Here is a 22,319-nt window from a genome sequence, read left to right as displayed (position 1 = left end):
AATTGAAGCATAATATTTTTTTTAACTTTTTATCGGATAACCCGAAATGTGAATCAATGAGTAGATGAGCACTATCCCACTCATAACTTTTCCCACGAAAATAAATAAATGAAAATCTTCAACAATAGAATGAATTAAATAGTCTCCCCATCCCACAAGAATACGTCTTTTTTCATTTTAATCCGTTCCATAAAAATATGTACTTTCTAATTTTTTAATTTTTTTCTCTCTGATAAGGTGAGACTCATTCTCTACTAACAATACTTTAATTATTTTCTCTCTACATATCTCTTACTTTACCAATTGTGCATTAAAACTAGTGCTCAATCAATAGTGTATATATTCTTTGGGATGGAGGGAGTATGATTGAATCGAGAAATTCATGCGAACAAAACAAAAAACTCAAATTATGTTTATGCCCACCACCAAATTGCAGTTATCCGGAATTGTTTCTGTCTGAAGTGATAAAAAAAAAAGCAAAAGTCAATAAATAAAATTTGATATCCCAAAAAATTCCAAACGCAAAAGGGTAGCAAAAGAATCAAAATCATGCATAAAATGGTTGTAATTGGAGAGGAACTGTACAAAAACCCGTTTTCTTGCAATGTTATTGAGTGAAACCATACTCATCAAATTTCAGGGACAAATTAACGTTTTTCCTACAATAAGCATTTTATTCTTTGTATATCTAAAGATAAAGATCTCGATTTTCCTAAAAATGGAAATTAAAGAAATTTTCCCTTCCATAACATTTTTTTCTAGATCAATTCATGCTTTGATTTTCATGAATTTTGTGAGATTAAAAATTTCATTAATATTTTTAATGTATTAGAATCAAACTAAATATATAAACCGAAACGAACAACACTAAACGTGCTTCAAACAAGAGTGATGCTCATATAAGGTACGTAGCATATCATTACTCTAAATATCTTTGTACAAAAAAAAAGGGAACTACTCCCTCCATCCCAAGGAAGATGACCCCTTCCTTGGGCAACACAGATTTTTATGCATGTTTATTTTGTGTGTTAGTGGAGAGAGTAAAGTGAGAGAAAGAGAATAAAGTAGAGATAAAGATGTTTCTATTTTTTGTAATGAGTCATCTTGATTGGGACAAATCAAAAAGAAAAGTGGGTTATCTTTAATGGGACAGAGGGTGTACTAAATTTTAAGGCCCTATACTTTCAAAGATGCATGTTTGCGGTTCCTATATTTGAAAAATGTACATTTGCAGTCTTTATATTTTACACTTTGCTCGTTTAGGATGTTTTTGCATTTTCTCTAACTCTTTTTTCAAAAAAATGTCCCCCCAAATATACAAGGTTTAGCCAACTTTATTTAATTTTATTTCGTATACTCAGTCTAAGTACTGATTTGAAGTGAGTAAGATTGTATTTCATTTCAGTTTCCATAAAATCAATAAAATTCAATGTACTAAGAATTGAAAGTTTGTTAGTATTAAAATAGAAACAAGAAATTACAATAAGGTGACGTAAATGGGAGTGGTTGCTTTTTGTTTTACTTAACCCTTCAATTCTCATAAAAAGGAGAAACACAGAAAAATGACTTGTACTAGTGTACCTCTGAGATGGCTCTATTACATTGTGTGACTGGTACTGTGCACACACTATCCCACAGACATACTGTATTATTTTGCTGTAAATTCCATAAAGATTATTAAATCCAGAATTATAATAGTATTCCTTTAAATTAAATTAATAAATTAGACAGTCAACTGTGGTTAGAATTTACTGTGTGTGAAAAAGAACAAGTCAAAAACCAGAGAGAAATATAAGTTGGTAAAGTGCATTTATTATGACTCACATGAGAAAAAAAGAGCATAGAGAGACAGTTATGAGTTAACCACATAAATTAACTCTAGTTAAATAGAAATAAAAATAAGTGGTGAAGACGCATCACCACGAATCAAGATTTTTATCATCATCATCATTCAAAAAAAAAAACCAAACCCATTCTTGTTTTCCATCTCTCTCCAACTTAATCTCCTCATCTCCTCCCTAAAGATTCTTGCTTTTCCCCTCAAAACCCTAAACTCCATCCCTAATCTCAACCCTTTAAATAAGAGTAAAAACTAAACACTCTCACTCTCACTCTCACTCTCACTCTCACTCACAACACAACACACCCCCCAAAAAAAATTAATCAGTGCATAATTATTTCGATTGATGCTGCGATGGAGCTAAGCAATTCAGCAGCAGTGAAAGCCCCCGATGCCGAATCCGAGACCCCGACCCGGATCCAACCCGCGAGCAACGGCGTGCTGAAGCGCCACGCGCCGCTGCACCACCCCGTCGTGGTCACGTTCAGGGAATGTATGCGGAACCACGCCGCCAGCCTCGGCGTCCACGCCGTCGACGGCTGCGGCGAGTTCATGGCGGATCCCTTCGATCCGGCGTCGCTGAAATGCGCGGCGTGCGAGTGCCACCGCAACTTCCACCGCCGAGACCCGCCTCTTGCGCCGGTCATCGAGTTCCACCCCCACCACCGCCACCACCCCCTCCCGCCGAGCCCTGACGATTCGCCCTCGCCGCCGCCGATCTCCTCCGCCTACTACCCGTCGGCGCCGCACATGCTGCTGGCCCTCAGCCACGGCGGAGGAGGGCGGAATCCGAGCTCAGGCAGCCGGAAGAGGTTCCGGACGAAGTTTACCCAGGAGCAGAAGGAGAAAATGCTGGAATTTGCTGAAGGAATTGGGTGGAAATTGCAGAAGAAAGATGAAGATTTGATCAGAGAATTCTGCAGCAAAGCTGGATTGGAGAGAGGGGTTTTGAAGGTGTGGATGCATAACAACAAGAGCGCTATCGCTAAGAAAAATCGTCAATCTGCTTCGCCGCCGCCAGCCAGTAACGGCGGTGAAGTGGATTGCTCTGCTGCTGCCGCTGCCGCTGAAGACAGTGACAGCAAGGAAGATGCTCAGTTGGAAGAAGTGAGCCACCACCACAACCATGATGGATCGTCTTCTTCTTGAATCTCTTGGTTGAGCTTGAGATTAATAATTGGTTAAAATAAAACAGGTTTTAGATAGTTGAGAAAAGATAAATTGAAATTTCGGCTGGAATTTGGTGGAGTAGTTTCTGCTTCTTAGATTCATACCTTGATTAAACTTTGTTTTGCTTAGCTATGATGATCAAATATGTGGAGGGCATATTTTTGTTTATTTATCATTTACCTAAATCGGTCTCCGCATCAATGATTTTCTTTTATTTTATTTTATTTTATTTTATTTTATTTTATTTTATTTTATTTTATTTTATTTTATTTTATTTTATTTTATTTTATTTATGGTGATCAAATTATAAGGAATTACTACTTAGCAATTTTTTTTATCGCTTGGCATGCATTCTAATTCGTTCTATTGAAAGGTTTGTCTGAAATCAAGCAGCAAAAAGAGGTTATTAAACAATTGGGGCTTAATAATTTACTTAATCAGGTCAGAAAAAGATTGACATCCAGATTTATTAATAGTATGATAATGTTATTCTGTATACGTTAGTTTAATCTTGTATGTGTTGTACTTTACATTTCATCATCTCCTCGTTTATTCTTTCATCTTTTTCTTTATCTCATCTAATCTTTATCCCAGTGGAGTCGTCGACAGTAATAGAATAGATTTGACATTTTCTTTTGAGGTTTTTATTTATCTATACATAATTTCGACTAAAATTAAATATAAACAAAAAATCTACTACATCTGAGTTACTATTAGATATGCTTTCCTAATCTAATACTAGTCCTATTTCTATTTGTTGTCTTAATATAGCTCTTAAATTCTTGGAGTGGCAGAATTCTTTTAGGTGCAAGTTTTGTTTAATGTTTATTGCAGACATATAAAGCTCTACACACAATTAGAAAGTATTAGGTTGTGTTATTGCCATTTAAGTTAATTTAAGCAGCTAATTATAGTAAATCCTAGATGTATATACTTCCCTTTTAAGACAAGCAGAAATAATGGTGGGCAAGAGGTGTCGCTGTCTTGTCCATAACCTATTAAACCCAACCATGCCAGTTGATTGTGTTCGCAAATCAAAACACATTAGAGCATCCACTATTAATTCATTAATTCAGTTCTTCAGTTCATAAACTCCACTAGGAGTAGTAGGAGTATTTAAGAACTATCATCAACAACTAATCATTTGTTCCTTTACCTATTCATATATTTTTTTTTTATCTTTTTCTATTTCTTTTATTCAATAATTTATTTATTTCAGTATAATTAAAATACAAAATCCATTAAAATCCTAAAATTTCATTTTATTAAAATTCATGGAAGCAATTCCAACAGATGCATGAGGGACTTCTACTTTTTTGCCTCCATTTTCAGAGACCCAACTCATTTTCAAGTCCCTTAATAAACTTTCAATGTGATTCTAATTGTGACTCGTATCGGCGTTTAGAGCATTTTACACATTGGGTAGAAAATCCGTTGTATAACAGATATATTTGGAGTAACAGGAAAAACTTTGAATCACATTATAATTTTTTTAAATATAAATTGGTCGAATGTGAAGCCTATTCACAAAACATAACTATATCCATAATTACTAATAATAAAAAATCCGTTGTATAACGGATATATTTGGAGTAACGGGATAAATTTTGAATCACATTAATAAATAAATTGGTCGAACGTGAAACCTAATCGCATAATATAATTATGTCCATAATTACTAAAAATAAATTAAACATTTACATTGTGCATAACTTTAACACTAAGAAGCACTTTTCTTTCGCTTATGGACTCTAATATTCCATATCAATTGTTAAGAGGAAAATTAATTTAATTTCTATTTATAAAATTTTTTTAATATTTTTTTCTCATTATCTTTTACTAGTATATTTTATCTAATTTCTCTCTTTCTTTGCTTTGTCATATTTTATTAAAAATATTGTTGCTATCCATGTTCTAAGCGGTACATGGGAAAACTGATCCAATATTGGCCCAGATTATGTATGTGCGGTTGCATACATTGGAAAACAGATCCAATCTTGGCCCATGATTTCTGGAACATAATAGGAGTATAATATATCATCTACATACAAAAATATAAGTAGAGAAAATAATTATTTTTTTTGGAAATATAGGATGGTATAGAGATTCATCTTCTTTGTCCAAATATACAAAATAATGCCAAACATAATAAAGAACTTATTTACATACTTAATTTTTAACTAGCATTTACATAGTTGAATACACAAAGTATCTCCCCTTTTAGCCTATTTTGGAAAAAAAAAATACTACTAGTACTTTTTGTTTGGTCACTTTTGTTAGAAAACTAGAACCTCATTTATCCCACAGGAGTATGCACTCTTTTATTTTCAGTTCATCCTTCAAGATTATGCATTTTTTTATTTTAAAAACTTTTTTTATCTTTAATAATATTTAATTACTTTTTCTTTCTAATCTTTTTTCTTTACTAATTGTGCATTAAAATCCGTGCCCAACCAAAATTACATATTTTTGTTGAACGGAAGAGTATTAATTTTAATCGAACAGAAAGTTTATTGAACTATTTTTTATGTTACATATACACACAAAACTAAATAAATTGATATTAATACTCTCTATGTCTCATAAAAATATGGGCAATGAGTATGGCACGGGAATTAAGACAAAATTAGTAAAGTAAGAGAGAGAAGAATGGTATGGTGAAGTAAGAAAGAAGAGAAGAATAGTAGTTAAAGTAATGTTAGTGAATAGTAGAACTTACATCATTAAATTAATATAATTTTTTAAAAATGGAATGCACATACTTTTATGGGATGACAAAAATGAAAAGTGCATATATTTTATGGGACGTGATTGGAGTATTAACTAACCTAAATAATCCTAATCAAGCTATATCAAATAAGGCCTTTAAGTGAATGATATTTCTATTAATATAATAAATATTAAAATTTTACAATGATCGATACAAAGTAAGTCAAGTTCATGAATTTATGAAATGATAAAAAGATTATAGTTTATGAGATCTAATTAAGTAAACCCTAGATATTAGGGAAACTTTTATGAGTTGTTTTCCACTTTGGTTGTTTATCAACGTGAGATATTCTCAGTTTTTGTTAAAAAAAATAAGAATAGTTTGATTAGTTGTAATTACTTTACCTAAGAACTAATCATAAACTCTCTTGGTGAAAAATTAAGAATAGCATTCCGTAGAATTTCATTACACTTTCACGTTATCATCGAAATCAGACTATTTTTATGTCACAAACATTAATTAGACAGTGAAGTAAATCACTAAAACTAACGTCATAATTTTACATTTGCGACAGAATAACTATTCATCCATAAGATATGATGATCCTTTCATAATTAAGCCAATATTAAATGATTTGGGTGTTGTGATGATCCTCTAATAATTGTAAAATCATGTGATGTCATGGTCCTACCCTTGCGTCGGTCCAAAAATTCCCAACTTTAATTATCTCAAATTTGCCGTAACAAATTGCAACCCCTCAATTTACATTTTAATTTTAACAAAACTAGACCAACCACACTGACCTCTCAACTCATCATTCCGATAATGTCTGCCTCTGCCATATACCAATTTGCCGAATCAAGAAATAAGAATGTTTCACACTAATCATTGTATCTTATTAATGCATGTGACTCTCATGTAACAAACAACTCCAAACTAAGCAAGCTGCCAGGTAACTATCTTCTTGATTATCTCCGATCAATTTGGTCCCCTTTCAACCTCTTCTGATTCAGATTTCTCTGCTAATTAATTTCCAACTTTTTTTTATAATTATTTTACAGATCAAAAGTCCATTTTCTTTCACTTATTCAAACTAGCCATGAACTCTATATGGTTGCTTCAATCCAAATCAAACCCTGCATTTGATATATCCCATCAAAACCAAAAAAAAAACAAGACAAATCTCCAGTTTCTGAACATGAATTCCAATTCTTGCTTCCTCTGCCAAAAACTGGTGTCTCTTTTCCATGCTATTTCCTTATTTCTTCTGACTCATTTTTTCTCCTATTTTTCCAGGTGTTTTTACTTGATTAAATATATTCTCTCGTTTTTGTTTGTTAATTGTAACACTTGGTTGAAAAAGTCAGCAAAGAAAGATGTACTATTTCTGGAGGCAGGGCGTGGAGAGGAAAACGAATTGGAGCTGCTGCATTTGAAATTCAAGTTTCCTTCATTTGATGAGTTCAGAAAAATTAATACTAACGTGAAAGATGATTCCTGCAATCTTAAACTCTCATCCTCTGCCTTGATTGAGCTACTTACCACTTTCCCTCTAAGGCACATCGATGAAGATGTTGAGCTTGAGCCGAGAGAGGAAGAAGCAACTCCCGAGTTCAATGTTAATTTACTTCTACAACATTCTGTTGATGAGTTTGAGATAAGCAGTGATGGAGAAGCTTTAGATAGTGAGAGCTTTGGAGTGAATACGGAATCTTTGATGTTTTTAGGTGAGAGCAAGAAAGTAGAAGAAGAGCAAGGTTTTGAGAGAGATTTTAATGTGAATTCAAGTGGTGATATGGAGACAAATGATGGGGAATTGGAAAAAGAGTGCAGTCCTTTTGAGAATGATGGAGTCACCCACAAGTTGGAGTGTTTGTGGGAGCATCAAGAGCTGATTGAGCAGTTGCAGATGGAGCTTGAGAAGGTGAAGGCCACAGGTCTGCCTACCATTGTAGAGGAGTCCGAGACGCCTAAGGTCATCAATGACTTGAAGCCGTGGAAGATAGACGAGACCGAGGAAACGCAGCATCGAGATTGCATTGCCGAGCCTCACAAGAGCTACAGAGAAATGATGCGAAAATTCGATATCCTCAACTACCAGAAGATGTATGCCATGGGTTAGTTCTTTTTTTGCCTTCCATTTCACAATAATATTTTGGTATGTTAGTGTGAAATAGTTTCACATTTTTGTAAAGAAAACTACTTAGCAACCAATTTAGATAAGCTTGTAGCTTTACTAAGATAGGTCTCTATTATATCCTACTTCTTAATCCAGTTTGTTAGGGGTTTCCATACAAATGAATAGATTAGATATTACTCCAATTATCATCATTCTTTTTGGTAAATATTCCTTAATTAGGCTATGGCTTAGATATTTGAAAAGAAGCAATATGGACTAGTTAATCACAACATTTAATAGATTCAACAACTCTGATCTTGTCAAATTGTGTAAGCAAAGTAAATGAATCAAATTATGTAATTGCAGGTTTTGTGCAGCAGAATGATCCATTCCAACAAAAAGTGAAGCCAGCCCCAATGCTGAAGTCCCTAGTCTCGAAAAAGCTTTGGACGTCGAAGCATAAAAAGCAGGGCAGCAGCCCAATGAAGAAGCTGATGAATGAGCTGCAGGGCGACGTGGAAGTGGTGTACGTAGGTCAGATGTGCCTGTCGTGGGAAATCCTGCAATGGGAATACGACAAGGCCTTAGAGCTATGGAACTCTGATCCACACAGTGTCTATCGCTACAACGAGGTGGTGGCCGAGTTCCAGCAGTTTCAAGTCCTCCTTCTAAGGTTCATAGAAGACGAGCCCTTCCAGGGGGGGCGAGTGCAGACCTATGTCAAGGCTCGATGTGTTCTACGAAATCTTCTCCAGGTTCCTCTCGTAAGAGGTGACAACGCGTCTCTTAAATCTGATTCTGTCGCGTCTCTCTATGTCTCACTTCATTACTAACTTTAGACGAATGGTTTTGGCAGAGGACGACAGAACGAAGGAGAGGGACGAGTATGTGATCAGTAGTGAAATGCTGGTAGAGATGCTTGAAGAATCGATACGCATATTTTGGGAATTCGTTCGATCGGACAAGGACTGTGGCTTGGCGGCGTTGCCTGTCCTTCATAGCCCTCAAGACCTCAAGATGTTGATGCAGCTACGGAGAATTCTTCAAAAGGTTCTTAATTACTATTCAACATGATTTGCAACTAAATTGAAATAGTTATGGTTGATTTTGTGTGCAGAAGGAGAGGAGGGTGAAGGATATGTTGAGGAGTGAGAAGTGCATATTGAGGAGATTCCAAAAGCAAAAGAGGAGGGGAGATGAAGAAGCTCTTCATTTTTTTGCACAAGTAGATGTGAAATTAGTGTCACGAGTTTTAAGCATGTCGAGAATTAGTAGGGAGCAATTGATTTGGTGCGAAAACAAGTTGAGTAGGATTAGCTTTGTGGGCACCAAAATCTACGTCCAACCTGCTTTTCTGCTATTTCCATGTTGATTTCATTTTCTACTACTATAGAATTTGATCTTATCTAGTATTTATTTGCATGCGTAATTGTTAGTATAATTGTTGGTTGTTTAAAAGTTCAACATTTAGACAAGAGGGTTTTACTGATTATGTAATTGAGTACATTTATGTTAATAGTATGAGATTTATTGAATAACTCTTTACGAGAAGTATTAGGCCATCCACAACGCTGTCTCTATACCGTCTCTTAAACCGTCTCTTAACTACTATTTGAGCACTATTTGAGGGCCCCACTGTCCTTTTTTCCTCCATCTCTTAACTAAGAGACGGAACCTGCAACGCTCCGTCTCTTAACCGTCTCTATACCGTCTCTTAATTACTATTCATTCAATTTAATTTATAATTTTTTTTAAAACCCAATTCAATTTAAACAAACACACTTTATTAAAATTAAAACAATATTACAACTTAACATTAAAAAAAACGAAGACATAATTAAAATTCTAAAAAAATAAAAATGACATAATTTAATCTTCTCCGCCAAAGTTTTCCCAAATGTGCTCAATTAGATCCTCTTGGAGTTGGGTGTGGGCGCTAGAGTCGCGTGTCCTTGCCCGAATAGCCAACCGTTCTTGTATAGATGGATGCGCTCCACTTCGCGGCGGACTACTTGCGGTTGAGCTTCCGGGGGATTCGGGGTCGAACCAATTTCCGGCATCGGGTCCTTCGTCTCGGACAATCATGTTGTGCAAGATTATGCACGTATACATGATGTCGACCATGCTCTCCATGAACCACGAACGAGCCGGGGCTTTGATGATGTTGAAGCGCGCTTGGAGAACCCCGAACGCCCTCTCCACATCCTTGCGCGCAGCCTCCTGCTTCTGCGCAAAAAGAGCCTGCTTTGGGTTCGCTGGCCTGCCGCACGTCTTCACGAAGGTCGGCCACTTCGGGTAGATGCCGTCGGCGAGATAGTACCCCATTTTATACCGCCGGTTGTTGGCGACGAAGTTGATGGCCGGCGCTTTACCATCCAAAACTTCGGTAAAGAGGTCGGACTGTTGGAGCACGTTTACGTCGTTGTTCGAGCCAGGGACCCCGAAGTACGCGTGCCAGATCCAAAGTCGGTAGTCGGCAACGGCCTCGAGTACAACGGTTGGGTGGGTGCCTTTGTGGCCGCTCGTGTAGGAACCCCTCCAAGCCACCGGGCAATTCTTCCATTGCCAGTGCATGCAATCGACACTGCCAAGCATCCCGGGGAATCCGTGCACTTGTTCGTGCAGGTTGAGGAGGAACTGACAATCCTCCGTGGTTGGCCTCCGGAGAAATTCGTCACTGAAGGCTGCCCGGACGCCTCTGCAGAAGTTGAGCAAGCACAAGCGCCCAGTGTTGTCTCCGATGTGCAGGTATTCGTCGAATATGTCGGCCGTTTGTCCAGTCGCAAGCTGCCGGATGGCTGCAGTACATTTCTGCAGCGTCGTGTGGCTGGGACGACCGACCGCGTCGAACCCTTCTCGGAAGAACTCCTCCCTGGCCGCCAAAGTATTCGCTATGTGGAGAAATAGCGGTTTCCGCATGCGGAAACGGCGACGGAAATAGGTATCTCCCCAAATCGGGTTATCGCAGAAGTAGTCGCGTACTAACCGTGCGGCGGCTTCCTCCCGGTTCCGATTGATGTACTTCCGGGAGCGTCGTGGGGGTGGTGCGGCTTCCTCCGCCTCTCGTCGTCGATCTTCTTCGAGTGATTGTTCCATTAATTGGCGCATTTGCTCAAAAGGATCCATTTGTTTGAGTTGATTGAAGATGGAAATTGGAGTGATAGAGAGGATTTGAGAGGAATAGATGTGTGTTTGTGTTTGAAATGAGTATGGAATAGAATTATTTATAGAGTAAAAAAATTAAAAATTTAAAAAATGAAAATAAATATTTAACGGTAATATTACCGTTTGAAAAAAAAAAAATTTTTATTAAAAATCGATTTTTTTTTAAAAAAATGCATTATTGCGTCATCAGTGACGACGCCCACTCGCGGGCCAGCGAGTGGGCGTCACGCACGCATGCGGACGTGCCACGTGTCTCGGGCGCGTGGCGAGACAGCTCGTCTCGTGTCTCTCCGAGACGAGCTACGCGACGAGACGGTCGCGAGCTGGAGACGAGATGGCCGCTGCAATGCGTCTCGCGGGGGTCTCGTCTCTCCGAGACGAGACGCGAGCCCGGCGCGAGACGCGTTGTGGATGGTCTTATACACGTAATCCCGAGACAAATGATATGATTGATGGTAGAATGAAAATCCATACTAAATAAAAATTGGCCAAACAACAATTACTCGTTGTTATAAACAAAATCGAAAAGTTTATTTATTTGTCAAGAGTGGGATTTGAACCCACGCCCTTTCGGACCAGTACCTGAAACTGGCGCCTTAGACCGCTCGGCCATCTTGACTGATGTAAAATGCTTTGTGTTTATTAATAATACTCTTTCAGTCAGCAGAGAGTGAGAACTCTGGAGTCTGGATATATAACAATAACATCTGCTGTATTTAGTTTAAGTTCTTGCATATAAATAATTTAAAAGTAAGTTATAATACTGTCATTTATTTATACATATTATACTATACTATTATAGAAAGAAAAAAAAAGCCTTGTCCTAGCTTATCATGTGAAATGATGTGCTGCATGTTTTATATGAGCTCTTTATTTATGTTAATGTGTATAGTTTATTAACTTAATAATATGAAGTACTTATTAAGTACTTATGATATAAGATAATAACCCTTTCAAATTCATTATTTTATGTATGGTTATTTAAATCTTTAATTCTTACCTGCATCGCCCTTCTCTCTTCTTTTTTTGACCACATGTTCTGAACACTCCTAGCAAAATCTGACTAATGATAAAGCTCAATTGTCTAAATATGCTATATTTTGGGATTGAGGAAGCATTTACTATGGATAATAATTTGTATAAAAATTTCCTTCCTCGCACACACCGATTCACACGAGCACCTGATATTGCACTTAGACTAGGTCACTGACGGAGATCCTCTTTCCAGAGGGCTCCTGCCTTACATATTAGTTTTCTTGTTCCCTATTTGATTGCTTGGTTTCTTTGGACGGAGAGGAACGGCTGCAAACATGGCGGTCGTCCTTTTCGTCACTCTCATGTTATTTGGCAGGTCACTCACCACCTGCACGTGCTTGTCTTGGCCGGAAAGATCACCCCGACCCACTGGAGGGGATGCTCGCCGTCGGTTGATTTCATGCCTTTCTCCCCCAGACAGCGTGTTCTGCGGTCACTCATGGTCTTATGGCATCCCCCTGATGCCCCTTAGGTGAAGCTAAACACTGACGGCGCCTTCTCTACATCAACAATGGAGGCGGGGGTGGGAGGATTGGTTCGAGGCTCTGATGGAGGACTTTTGCGTGCCTTCTGTGCTCCAATAGTCGCATCATCGAGCTTTGAGGCGGAGCTGTTGGCTCTGATTCGGGGGTTCGAGATGGCTATGGACCTTTCGACACACATCTGGATTGAGCTTGACTCAGCGGCTCTGGTTACCTTGTTGTCATCTAGACAGCTTGGCGCTGCGGATTTCAGACATCACATGGCTTTGATCCGGAGTATGAGCTGCGGATTTCAGACATCACGTGGCTTTGATCCGGAGTATGACTTCTCAGTGACATGTTCGGTTCTCACACATCTACAAAGAAGGGAACCGAGCTGCTGACTTTCTTGCAGGTAGGGGACCCCTGCCCTTACTTACTATGATCCAATCTCTGCGCCTCGGTATCTGAAGGCGCTGGTTAGGATGGACCAGCTGGGATATCCTAACTTCCGTTTCCGACGTAGAGATGTGGGTTGATCCAGCTTCTTTGGTGGCTGGTTTTGATAATTTTTCGTTTCTCCCTCGTATATATATAGTCAGTTTTTTTCCACTTGATAGTACGGAGGATCTCGACTTGTGGGACCTCTACTTGGCTTCTTCATGTTCTTGTTTAGATCCTAGTCACTTTTGGGCTAAGATCATGTTGTTATAACATTTTATCTTGATATTATTTACGGGTTGGAGGTCTGCCTAAACCTCCCGCCCACAAAGGGCGTTTTTTATTAAAAATAATAATAATAATAATAATAATAATAATAATAATAATAATAATAATAATAATAATAATAATAATAATAATAATAATTTATATAAAAAAATAATAAAAGGCTATTTTTGAACAACTCAACTGTCCAAATCAGCTATTAATATCATAAATATATGAAAATGTTGTTGCTCTTCAAAACCCATAATTTCTAGACCGAGGGGATGGATTTTGGATCAGGGATGCAACATGAGTAGGCTTAGAGCATCTCCAGTGGTGCTCGCTGGCAAGAACGGCGTCCGTGCCGCTGGTGCGGCTGACCCCTGCTCGCCGCTATGCTCTTGCCGCTGGTACGGCGCTGCTCGATGCATCGAGCACGTCCGTGCCGCTGAGCAGCTAATGTGGCGGCGCCTGTTTTTTTTAAACCGGATTTAATTTTAAAAATCCGAATTAAATAAAAAAAATATTTTCCCACTTCCCAATAAATTATATCCGTTTTCTCCCCACTTTTAATTTATTTTTCAATTTTTTCCCCAAAATTCACATTTTCATCTATAAATACCTCCACTTTCACACCACACTACACAATTCTCATCTAAATTCTCTCATCTTCTTTTATCAACTCTCAATCTTTAACTCTTACTTACAAAAAAAATGTCCGGCTCCGGCGATCACCCTTCCGACTCCCGCGGTTGGAACCACGAATGGTTCGACTCACAACCATTTCCTAGTCCGGAAACGCAATTTTCAGCCCCTCCTCAAACCCAAGGTTCTCAAGTTCCGGGTGGCTACCGGCCTTACCCGGTGGACGACCAAGATGCCCCCGATGGGCGATACGGGTGGGCACCCGAACCCAGATCGGGAGGGAGCGGCGGCGGCGGCTCTCAAACTCCTCCTCTTCCTACTCCTACTCCTCGTGGGGTCCGCACCCAGTACACTCCGTCGGAGATGGATCAATTATTCAAAGCCTATTTGATTATCTCCGAAGATCCAGAGATAGGCACGAACCAAAGCGAGGATTGGTTTTGATGGCGTGTCTCTCGCCGGTACAATGAAAACCGCCCGGCTGGAACCATCGAGCGCAATGAGAGTATGGTGTGCAATGCCATATTCAGAGCCAACAAAGAAATCCAAAAGTTCCAGGGGTATTACCTCCAGGAAGAGCGATCGGCAGGGAGCGGTAGGAGCGAGCACGACATCATCAGTGCCGCTTTGGCGACCTACCAATCCATAAATTACAAACAGTTCAAGTACCTTAGCGCTTGGCAGGAGGTGCGTGTGCATCTAAAGTATAGGGGAGGCGTATCATCCTCCTGCAGCTCCTCCAGCAAACGGTCGAGGTCTGTATCCCTATCTGACGCCGGTGAGGAAGAGGTGGCTAGTCAGCTCACCGGAGCTAATTTGGGTAGCCCCGACGCCGGCCCGAGCAGTTCCCAATGTCGGCCGCAAGGAAGGAAGAAGGCGACGACCAACCACCGTCGCGTCGCGACTCCATCCGCCCCGCTCCTGCTCCCGCTCCCTTTGTGCCACCTCATCCCCCCACCAACTCGTTGTGGACCCTTTTGGCCCAACTCGGCCAAATATGACCCCCGAGCAACTTGATTCACATTTAGCAATGATACGAGGTCTCCGAAGAACATTGGAGATATGGCCAGAGGAATAGTCTTCCACGGGAGTATTGTTTACCCTTTAATTATGTATTTTTTATTTTTTAGGATTTTAATTATGTAATTTTTAATTTTTTTATAATTTGTAATAGTATTCCAGATATTTTTAATGCATTTTAATATTGTGGAAATATTTTTATTTAAATTGAATAATAGAATGGTGGAACCCTTGAGCATGTCCTTGCGAAAAAACATGGATGTGGGTGTTGTGCTCTTGCCTAAGAGCACGGAGTAAAAAAGTAATAAAAGTGGGTCCAGGCCCACATCCGTACTCTTTGGCAAGAGCATGGATGGGGATGCTCTTACTTGAAAGATGGCATGGATCATAGTTGTGTATATCTAGGTTAGTAGGTATAGGGTGATGCTGAACTTTCCTTATGAGATAGATATAGGAGTCAAGGACAGCTTATGATTCATTCGAGTCCAAAACTATGATCTCTACAAGACAAGGTAGTTGATATTGACATTCATAGCATGTCAAGGACAGCTTATGATTCATGGATGGGGATGCTCTTACTTGAAAGATGGCATGGATCATAGTTGTGTATATCTAGGTTAGTAGGTATAGGGTGATGCTGAACTTTCCTTATGAGATAGATATAGGAGTCAAGGACAGCATATGATTCATTTGAGTCCAAAACTATGATCTCTACAAGACAAAGTAGTTGATATTGACATTCATAGCATGCCAGACTATCAAAACACTTGCGAGTGAAGACATCATATTCATTTCATTCTCGCTTAAAACACAAAATTGTTTGTTATAATCTCAAAAAACAAAAAAGTGATAGAACCAGATAGGAGTATATCAAAAAGAAAACAGGAGAGATTCTTTTTTGAAAGAGCAATGAACCGTTACGCGAATAAGGTTATCACACAGATAATGCTTATTCATCATCCTCTTCTTCATCACCACCGCCAGCCTTCTTTGCAGCAGCTTTCTGGTTCTTTCGTTTGACCCTACCAGGACGACCACCACCAAAGGGACTAGTAAGCGAGAAGTCTATATGCTTCTGTGAATCGACCCTCACCAGAAAGGAAGCCACATTTACTACCTGTCTTCCCACCCTGATAAATAAAGGAAATGAGAATATTAGATGAACCATGAGGAGAACATTATATATGAAATATGTATTCTATATAGCACAAGAGACAGTGGCTAGGTAGAAAGAACTGAACACTACCAAATGAATAATAGTAACATAACTATGTAAAATATGGCCCAAATTTGACTTTAGATGTGTCCTAATTTGCAGCACACGAATGACTATAAATAGAACAAAAGACATGGTATGAGATACATGGTTGAAACTTTTATTAAAAACAAAATTACAAAGAAAATGCAAACATATATAATAAAATGCCATATAAATAAGGATATTATTCCAAAGATAATGAACAAACAAGAGAATATTCAATATGTTAAGATATTATCAGGAAAATGTATTAGAAGTATTGACACTGCTCTTGATTACAAACTAACCCGACAAAAGACATTCCTCATCTCATGAGTCATGACAATTTATGCTTTAATCTCCACTCCAAATTTCATAAAGCAACTACAGGTAGATAAACAACCAAACACAATTCTACAACAACAAAAGTGATTCAGATAAAAAATTTAATACCTAATATGCCTCTGCCTGATTAGCACACGGGCATGATGAATCGACTTAGCCATTCCAGCCTTGAACACAAGGGTCTGAAGGCGGCGCTCAAGAAAGTTCTCAACAGTGAGGGACAGCACATAATCGAGCTTGTTTTGGCTTTCATCCAAAAGGCCATACCTATTCATCCTACGTAGAAGGGCCTCGCCTTCAAAGATTCGGCGGGGATCCTTTTCATCAAGGGTGAGGAGATTCCTAGCATTGTTTCGGATGCGACTCAATGCGTATTGCACCCTCCACAGCTCCCTCTTGCACCTCAGCCCATACTCTCCAACAAGCTTCAGCTCAGCATCCAATCGCTCCTTCTCATAAGGCCTGCGAGGCTTCTTGAATGTCTTACCATCTACATCAAAATTGGCCATAAACAATCTTATAAAACATTCTTCTATCATTTAATTATGAATCGAAAGGGAATGAAATTGAAAAACTATATAGTGATTAAACAAACAGAAAGAATACGAATTTGAACTTTTCAGCATTCACAGAAAATAAGACTTGAACATGTCGAAATCTAAGATAATGTTCGATAGCAAATTAAAAACCTAAAGCTTGGTACCAAATCTGAATACAGTTAGAGAAAGTAGAGAGATAATGCTTAATAGAGGTTATCAGCGCCGAATTAACGTCACAGAAAACGAGTAAGATGCTGATACGGATACAGAATCATAAATGAGAGATAGAAGCTTACAGTTGCGGTAGAAACTAACGTGCACCATTGTAAGAAGCTTCGCGGCTGAAGAAATCGAAAGCTTTTGCAGAGGATATATAATATGTACAACCCTAAGCAATTTTCGGTGTGTCAATCTGGGCCTGAGAATGGGTAGGGTCAGGCTATGGGCTTTAGCCCTTTTCTATTCATTTTACCGATAAATATCAACTAAAAATTCAAGTTATATACTCCTATTTTGTGTACCGCCAATTATTTACAGTTTTTCTTCGATTAGATATGTTCAAGTAGAGTGTTGTTGATGCCCAAAAGCATGTCGATGTGGTCGTCAATCACAGGAGTCTTCAAACTGTGTAAGTAGCTTTCTTTTGATTTGCTTGGTGTTGAGTAGTTAGATATTGTTGTTGATGTACACTGTATAAAAAATATTTATAGATAATACTCATTCATTTGACAAATCTTAAATGCAAATATGTGCACCCTAATATAATGATTTCATTTGCTTTTAAATAGAGATCTACCAAATTTTGCAATGTGAATAATAATAATAACGTATGTCTAACCCCTTGTAATCTTAGGTGATTTGCCCCAATATTTAAAACACACCATTTTCTTAACGTGTTCAATGAGTCTTCAAGGCTTGACAACGTTGTTGTCTTCGTGCAGGTAAGGGCTTATACCACACAAGTAGTATATCAAGGTGACTACATTTTGGATTCAATAAAAAATTTTAAAATTATTTTTTTAAAAAAAAAAACTTAAAAACGACTCAAAGAGAAAGGGAGTTATAAGTAGAATTTATCAAGTCAAATTTAAAAATTAAAAATAAGAGAAATTTACTAATAGTGATCATGGTAGATACAAAACCAACATGATCTCCCACAGGCCACAACAACCGCTGCTGAAACACTAGTTGCTATCTACCAACGCCCTTTGATCTCCCACATGCCACAACAGTTGCTGAAACACTAGTTAAACATCCTTTGTACATTTTTTGGTAAAGACTATTATGAACGTGTTTTGATTTATTGAACTGAATCTTTTCCTAGCTTTTGTGATTGTTTTGCTTGTTCTTGTGCTTTTATTGTTCTTTTGTTTGGCCAACTTTAGAACTATGTCCATTTAACTAGATTAATCGAGAGATAGCTAGTTTTATGTGGTAAAAGGAACGAGTACAACACATAGGTTTATCTGCACTCGAGAGAGGGGATCCTTTGTGAGGGCTTGAGTCTTATGGACTTAAGGAGTTAGAATCTAATCTATTGGAAGAAGACTTTGATCGTTAGAGTCTAATCTACTGGGTAGGTGCACTCGAGAGAGGGCTTAGCCTAGAATCGCGACTTTCCTAATAATCCTCAAGACACATAAAGGTAAAGGTTCTGTGAGATGATAGGGCTTAGCCTAGAATCGCGACTTTCCTAATAACCCTTTCAACGCTTGTTGTTGCACATATCAACCAACAACTTAGTTCCTAATATAAAACAAGATCGAAATTAACAACATTCTTTCTTTATATAGTACTATATTAATAAGGGATGATAGCTTATAAATCTTTACAAGCTAGCAATTCTATATTAATAGTAGTATCACACATAATTTTTTTGTTGAAACCATTACTGAAATTTGTTACATGAGCAAAGTTGGGTTAGACAAAGACAACTATGAAAGAACCGAGCAGGTATCATGTTCTGCAACACAACGAATATTTTCTCATAAGTGGTTTGTACTTAAAGGGCCAACGACAGATTAGAAATGGGCAGGATTTAGAGCATCTCCAGTGGGCGGACATCCCACTAGGACATCCACTAGGACATTCCAAAAACACCTCCTGCCACGTCACTAGGACTTCCCATCCCACTGCCACGTCACTAGGACATCCCCTCCTATGTCCGCCCTTCCCACTAGGACATCCCGCAATAAAAAAAAATCACAATAATTTAATTACGTAAAAACGGAAATATAATTTTGACACGGAATACGGGAAAGCAAAATACGGGCAAAAATACATATTCATAAAACATAAATAACACATAGTTATAAAAAAGCAAAATACATAGTCATTCAAAAAAAAGAAAAATACATAATCCAACATCCCCAACATCCAAGCCCCTTGGCCTAGCGGTAAAGGGTGCTGGATACCGCGTCCATCCTGGAGGTCTCGAGTTCGAACCCTGGGTGGCGTAATTTGTCTTTCCTCCTTGTTATAGGAGTTGATTTGTAATTTCCTCCTTCATATATATGAAGTTAATTTAAAAAAAAAAAACATCCCCCGGCTCAGTTAATTTGTCTAACTGAACCGACCGAATCCCCACCCTACCTTTTCCCTCTCTACTTTATTCCACCTAACAACACTTCCTAAATTCTCATGCCACTTGAGAATATGGCCATCTTGAGTGAGACGGAGGGAGTATATAATTGTATAAATATATTACTCCCATTAGATTCGGAGTATGCATGTGACATAAGTCCAAAATATTTTGAATTTTTTTCCATAATTGAAAATTATAATTGACTTTTAAATTTACACTCATTAATTTTCATGGGATACGGAGCAACTTTTATAGAGTTTGACTTGTCAAATAATTATTTGTTGGCATACCACCTTAGAGCATCCGCAGCGGTGACACCACGCCGTCCGTCCGTGCCAGCGGCGGGGTGCACCGCTGCTCGCCGATGCGCTCTTGCCGCTGGCGCAGCGCTGCTCGATGCATCGAGCACGTCTGTGCCAGCGAGCAACACATGTGTCAACGCTTGATTGGCCAACGGCAATGCCGTTGGAATTTCCTTTTTTTAAACAAAAATCGGATTTTAATTAAAAAATCCGATTAAAAATAAAAAAAATCCCACTTCCCTAAAAATTATATCCGTTTTCTCCCCACTTTTAATTTATTTTTTAATTTTTTCCCCAAAAATTCACATTTTCATCTATAAATACCCCCACTTCCACACAAAAAATTTTGCACCACACTACACAATTCTCATCTAAATTCTCTCATTTCCATTCTTACAATTCTCAATCTTTCTTTCACTCTTACAACAAAACAATGTCCGGCTCCGGCGATCACCCCTTCGACTCCCGCGGTTGAAACCACGAATGGTTCGGCTCGCAACCATTTCCTAGTCTGGAAACGGAATTTTCGGCCCCTCTTCAAACCCAAAGTTCGCAAGCTCTGGGTGGCTATCGGCCTTACCCGGTGGACGACCAAGATGCCCCCGATTGGCAATACGGGTGGGCACCCGAACCACCCGTACCTAGAGCGGGAGGGAGCGGCAACTCTCAAACTCCTCATTTTTCTACTCGTGGTGTCCGCACCCCGTACACTCCGGGGAGATGGATCAATTATTCAAAGCATTTTTGTCTATCTCCGAAGATCCGGAGATTGACACGAACCAATCCGGGGACCATTTTTGGTGGCGCGTCTGTCGCCGGTACAATCAAAACCGGCCGGCTAGAACAATCGAGCGCAATGAGGGTATGGTACGCAATGTCATATACAGAGCCAACGAAGAAATTCAAAAGTTCCGGGGGTATTACCTCCAGGAAGAACGGTCGGCGGGGAGTGGCAGAAGCGAGGTTGACATCATTAGTGCCGCGTTGGCGACCTACCAATCCCAACACTACAAACCGTTCAAGTACCTCAATGTTTGGCAGGAGGTGCGTGTGCATCCGAAGTATAGGGGTGGCGTATCATCCTTCACTAGCTCCTCCAGCAAACGGTCGAGGTCAGTATCCCTATCCGACGCCGGCTCCGATGAGGTGTCCACCCAGCTCGCCGGAGCTAACTTGGGTAGCCCCGACGCCGACCCGAGTAGTTCCCAACGCCAGCCGCAAGGAAGGAAGAAGTCGACGGCCAACCGCCGTTGCGCCGCGACTTCATCCGCCCCCGCTCCCGCTCCCTTTGTTCCACCTCAACCCCCCACCAACTCGTTGTGGGGGTTTTGGCCCAACTCAATTTGGCCGATAGGTCAACTATGACCCCGAGCAACTTCGATCGCATGTGGCAATGATACGGAGTCTCCAAAGAACATTGGGGGTAGAGTCGGATGAATAGTCTTCCACGAGGGTATTTTTAGCCTTTAATTATGTAATTTTTATTTTAGGAGTTTAATTATGTAATTTTTATTTTTTAGGAGTTTAATTATGTAATTTTTTATTTTTAGGATTTTAATTATGTAATTTTTAATTTTTAGAATTTTAATTATGTAATTTTTATTTTTTTTTTATAATTTGTAATCGTATTCCAGGTAATTTTAATGCATTTTAATATTGTGGAAATGTTTTTATTTAAATTGAATAATAGAATGGTGGGACCCTTAAGCTTGTCCTTGCGGAAGAGCACGGATGTGGGTGTTGTGCTCTTGCCTAAGGACAAGGAGTAAAAGTGGATCCGGGTCCACATCTATGCTCGTTGGCAAGAGCACAGATGGAGATCTCTTAGTATTATGCCAAATAATTCTCCTAGGATGTGTTCACTTTGATTTGGAAGAATCAGAAATGAAACATGATGGGATTTAGTGGTGAGGACCTTACAATTTACAATCCAAATCTAATGTTCAGTGAATAAGAAATAAGCTCTGGTTTGACAATTTATGAGTTTTGAATGAATGAATTATTATTCTTTCCATTATGAGTAGACTTAAAAGCCCCCATAGCTTTTGCATAATCCCTGGACCTAGGCCTGTCAAATCGGGTACTCGTTATCCGATTTAAAAATTTCAGGTACCCGATCGTGAATTTCTCAAAATCTAATACCCGATACCCGATCCAAAAATTATTTCGGGTACCCGGATACCCGACTCGGGTATCCAGTCCCAATTTTGGATTTTTATTTTATTTTTTTAATTATTTTTTAAGAAAGCTAACTACAAACTTTTAGAAATACAACCTGTAGTTCGAATTTTGATACAAACTTATAGTAGTTCGAAGTTAAGAGAAAAAAAACTAGCACTAAAATTTAATTATTTATTTTTTAAAATAATAGAATAAATAAATAATTTATTAAAATTTAAAATAAAATTAGAAAATCAGGTAATTCGGGTATACCCGATCGGA

The 22,319-nt window shown here is 38.8% G+C and overlaps 3 protein-coding genes and 1 non-coding gene across 4 annotated transcripts; 2 read left to right on the top strand and 2 right to left on the bottom strand.

The window, feature by feature from the left end:
• Window positions 1-1,819: 1,819 nt before the first annotated feature.
• On the top strand, window positions 1,820-3,254 carry LOC121806873 (zinc-finger homeodomain protein 10-like). The gene has a single exon (XM_042207041.1). The coding sequence runs from the start codon at window positions 2,195-2,197 to the stop codon at window positions 2,987-2,989; it is 795 nt and encodes a 264-aa protein (XP_042062975.1). The 5' UTR covers window positions 1,820-2,194; the 3' UTR covers window positions 2,990-3,254.
• Window positions 3,255-6,770: 3,516 nt separating this feature from the next.
• Window positions 6,771-9,377, top strand: LOC121806562. Its single transcript, XM_042206665.1, has 4 exons — window positions 6,771-7,837; window positions 8,206-8,610; window positions 8,696-8,889; window positions 8,957-9,377. Exons 1-4 carry the CDS (start codon window positions 6,820-6,822, stop codon window positions 9,209-9,211), a joined length of 1,872 nt encoding a protein of 623 aa, XP_042062599.1. The 5' UTR covers window positions 6,771-6,819; the 3' UTR covers window positions 9,212-9,377.
• Window positions 9,378-11,543: 2,166 nt separating this feature from the next.
• Window positions 11,544-11,623, bottom strand: TRNAL-CAG. Its single transcript has one exon. It is a non-coding gene; the product is annotated as a tRNA-Leu (tRNA).
• Window positions 11,624-15,637: 4,014 nt separating this feature from the next.
• On the bottom strand, window positions 15,638-17,415 carry LOC121810007 (40S ribosomal protein S9-2-like). The gene is made up of 3 exons (XM_042210879.1): window positions 17,288-17,415; window positions 16,561-16,942; window positions 15,638-16,000 (listed from the first exon to the last, which is right to left on the bottom strand). The coding sequence occupies exons 1-3, from the start codon at window positions 17,313-17,315 to the stop codon at window positions 15,820-15,822; spliced, it is 591 nt and encodes a 196-aa protein (XP_042066813.1). The 5' UTR covers window positions 17,316-17,415; the 3' UTR covers window positions 15,638-15,819.
• Between the last annotated feature and the right edge of the window lie 4,904 nt (window positions 17,416-22,319).

The sequence above is a fragment of the Salvia splendens genome, chromosome 6, assembly GCF_004379255.2.
Source record: "Salvia splendens isolate huo1 chromosome 6, SspV2, whole genome shotgun sequence".
NCBI lineage: Eukaryota > Viridiplantae > Streptophyta > Magnoliopsida > Lamiales > Lamiaceae > Salvia > Salvia splendens.
Note: the sequence above shows the minus strand (reverse complement) of the source record. Positions and strands in the feature narration are given on the sequence as shown.

Excerpts from the sequence above, each read along its gene's own strand:
- LOC121806873 (XM_042207041.1), top strand. The coding sequence starts at position 2,195 with ATGGAGCTAAGCAATTCAGCAGCAGTGAAAGCCCCCGATGCCGAATCC.
- LOC121806562 (XM_042206665.1), top strand. The coding sequence starts at position 6,820 with ATGAACTCTATATGGTTGCTTCAATCCAAATCAAACCCTGCATTTGAT. Across the intron at positions 7,838-8,205 it reads CCAGAAGATGTATGCCATGG|GTTTTGTGCAGCAGAATGAT; the intron begins GTTAGTTCTTTT and ends ATGTAATTGCAG. Across the intron at positions 8,611-8,695 it reads CCAGGTTCCTCTCGTAAGAG|AGGACGACAGAACGAAGGAG; the intron begins GTGACAACGCGT and ends TGGTTTTGGCAG.
- LOC121810007 (XM_042210879.1), bottom strand. The coding sequence starts at position 17,315 with ATGGTGCACGTTAGTTTCTACCGCAACT. Across the intron at positions 16,943-17,287 it reads CGTTAGTTTCTACCGCAACT|ATGGTAAGACATTCAAGAAG; the intron begins GTAAGCTTCTAT and ends ATTTTGATGTAG. Across the intron at positions 16,001-16,560 it reads ATCAGGCAGAGGCATATTAG|GGTGGGAAGACAGGTAGTAA; the intron begins GTATTAAATTTT and ends TTTATTTATCAG.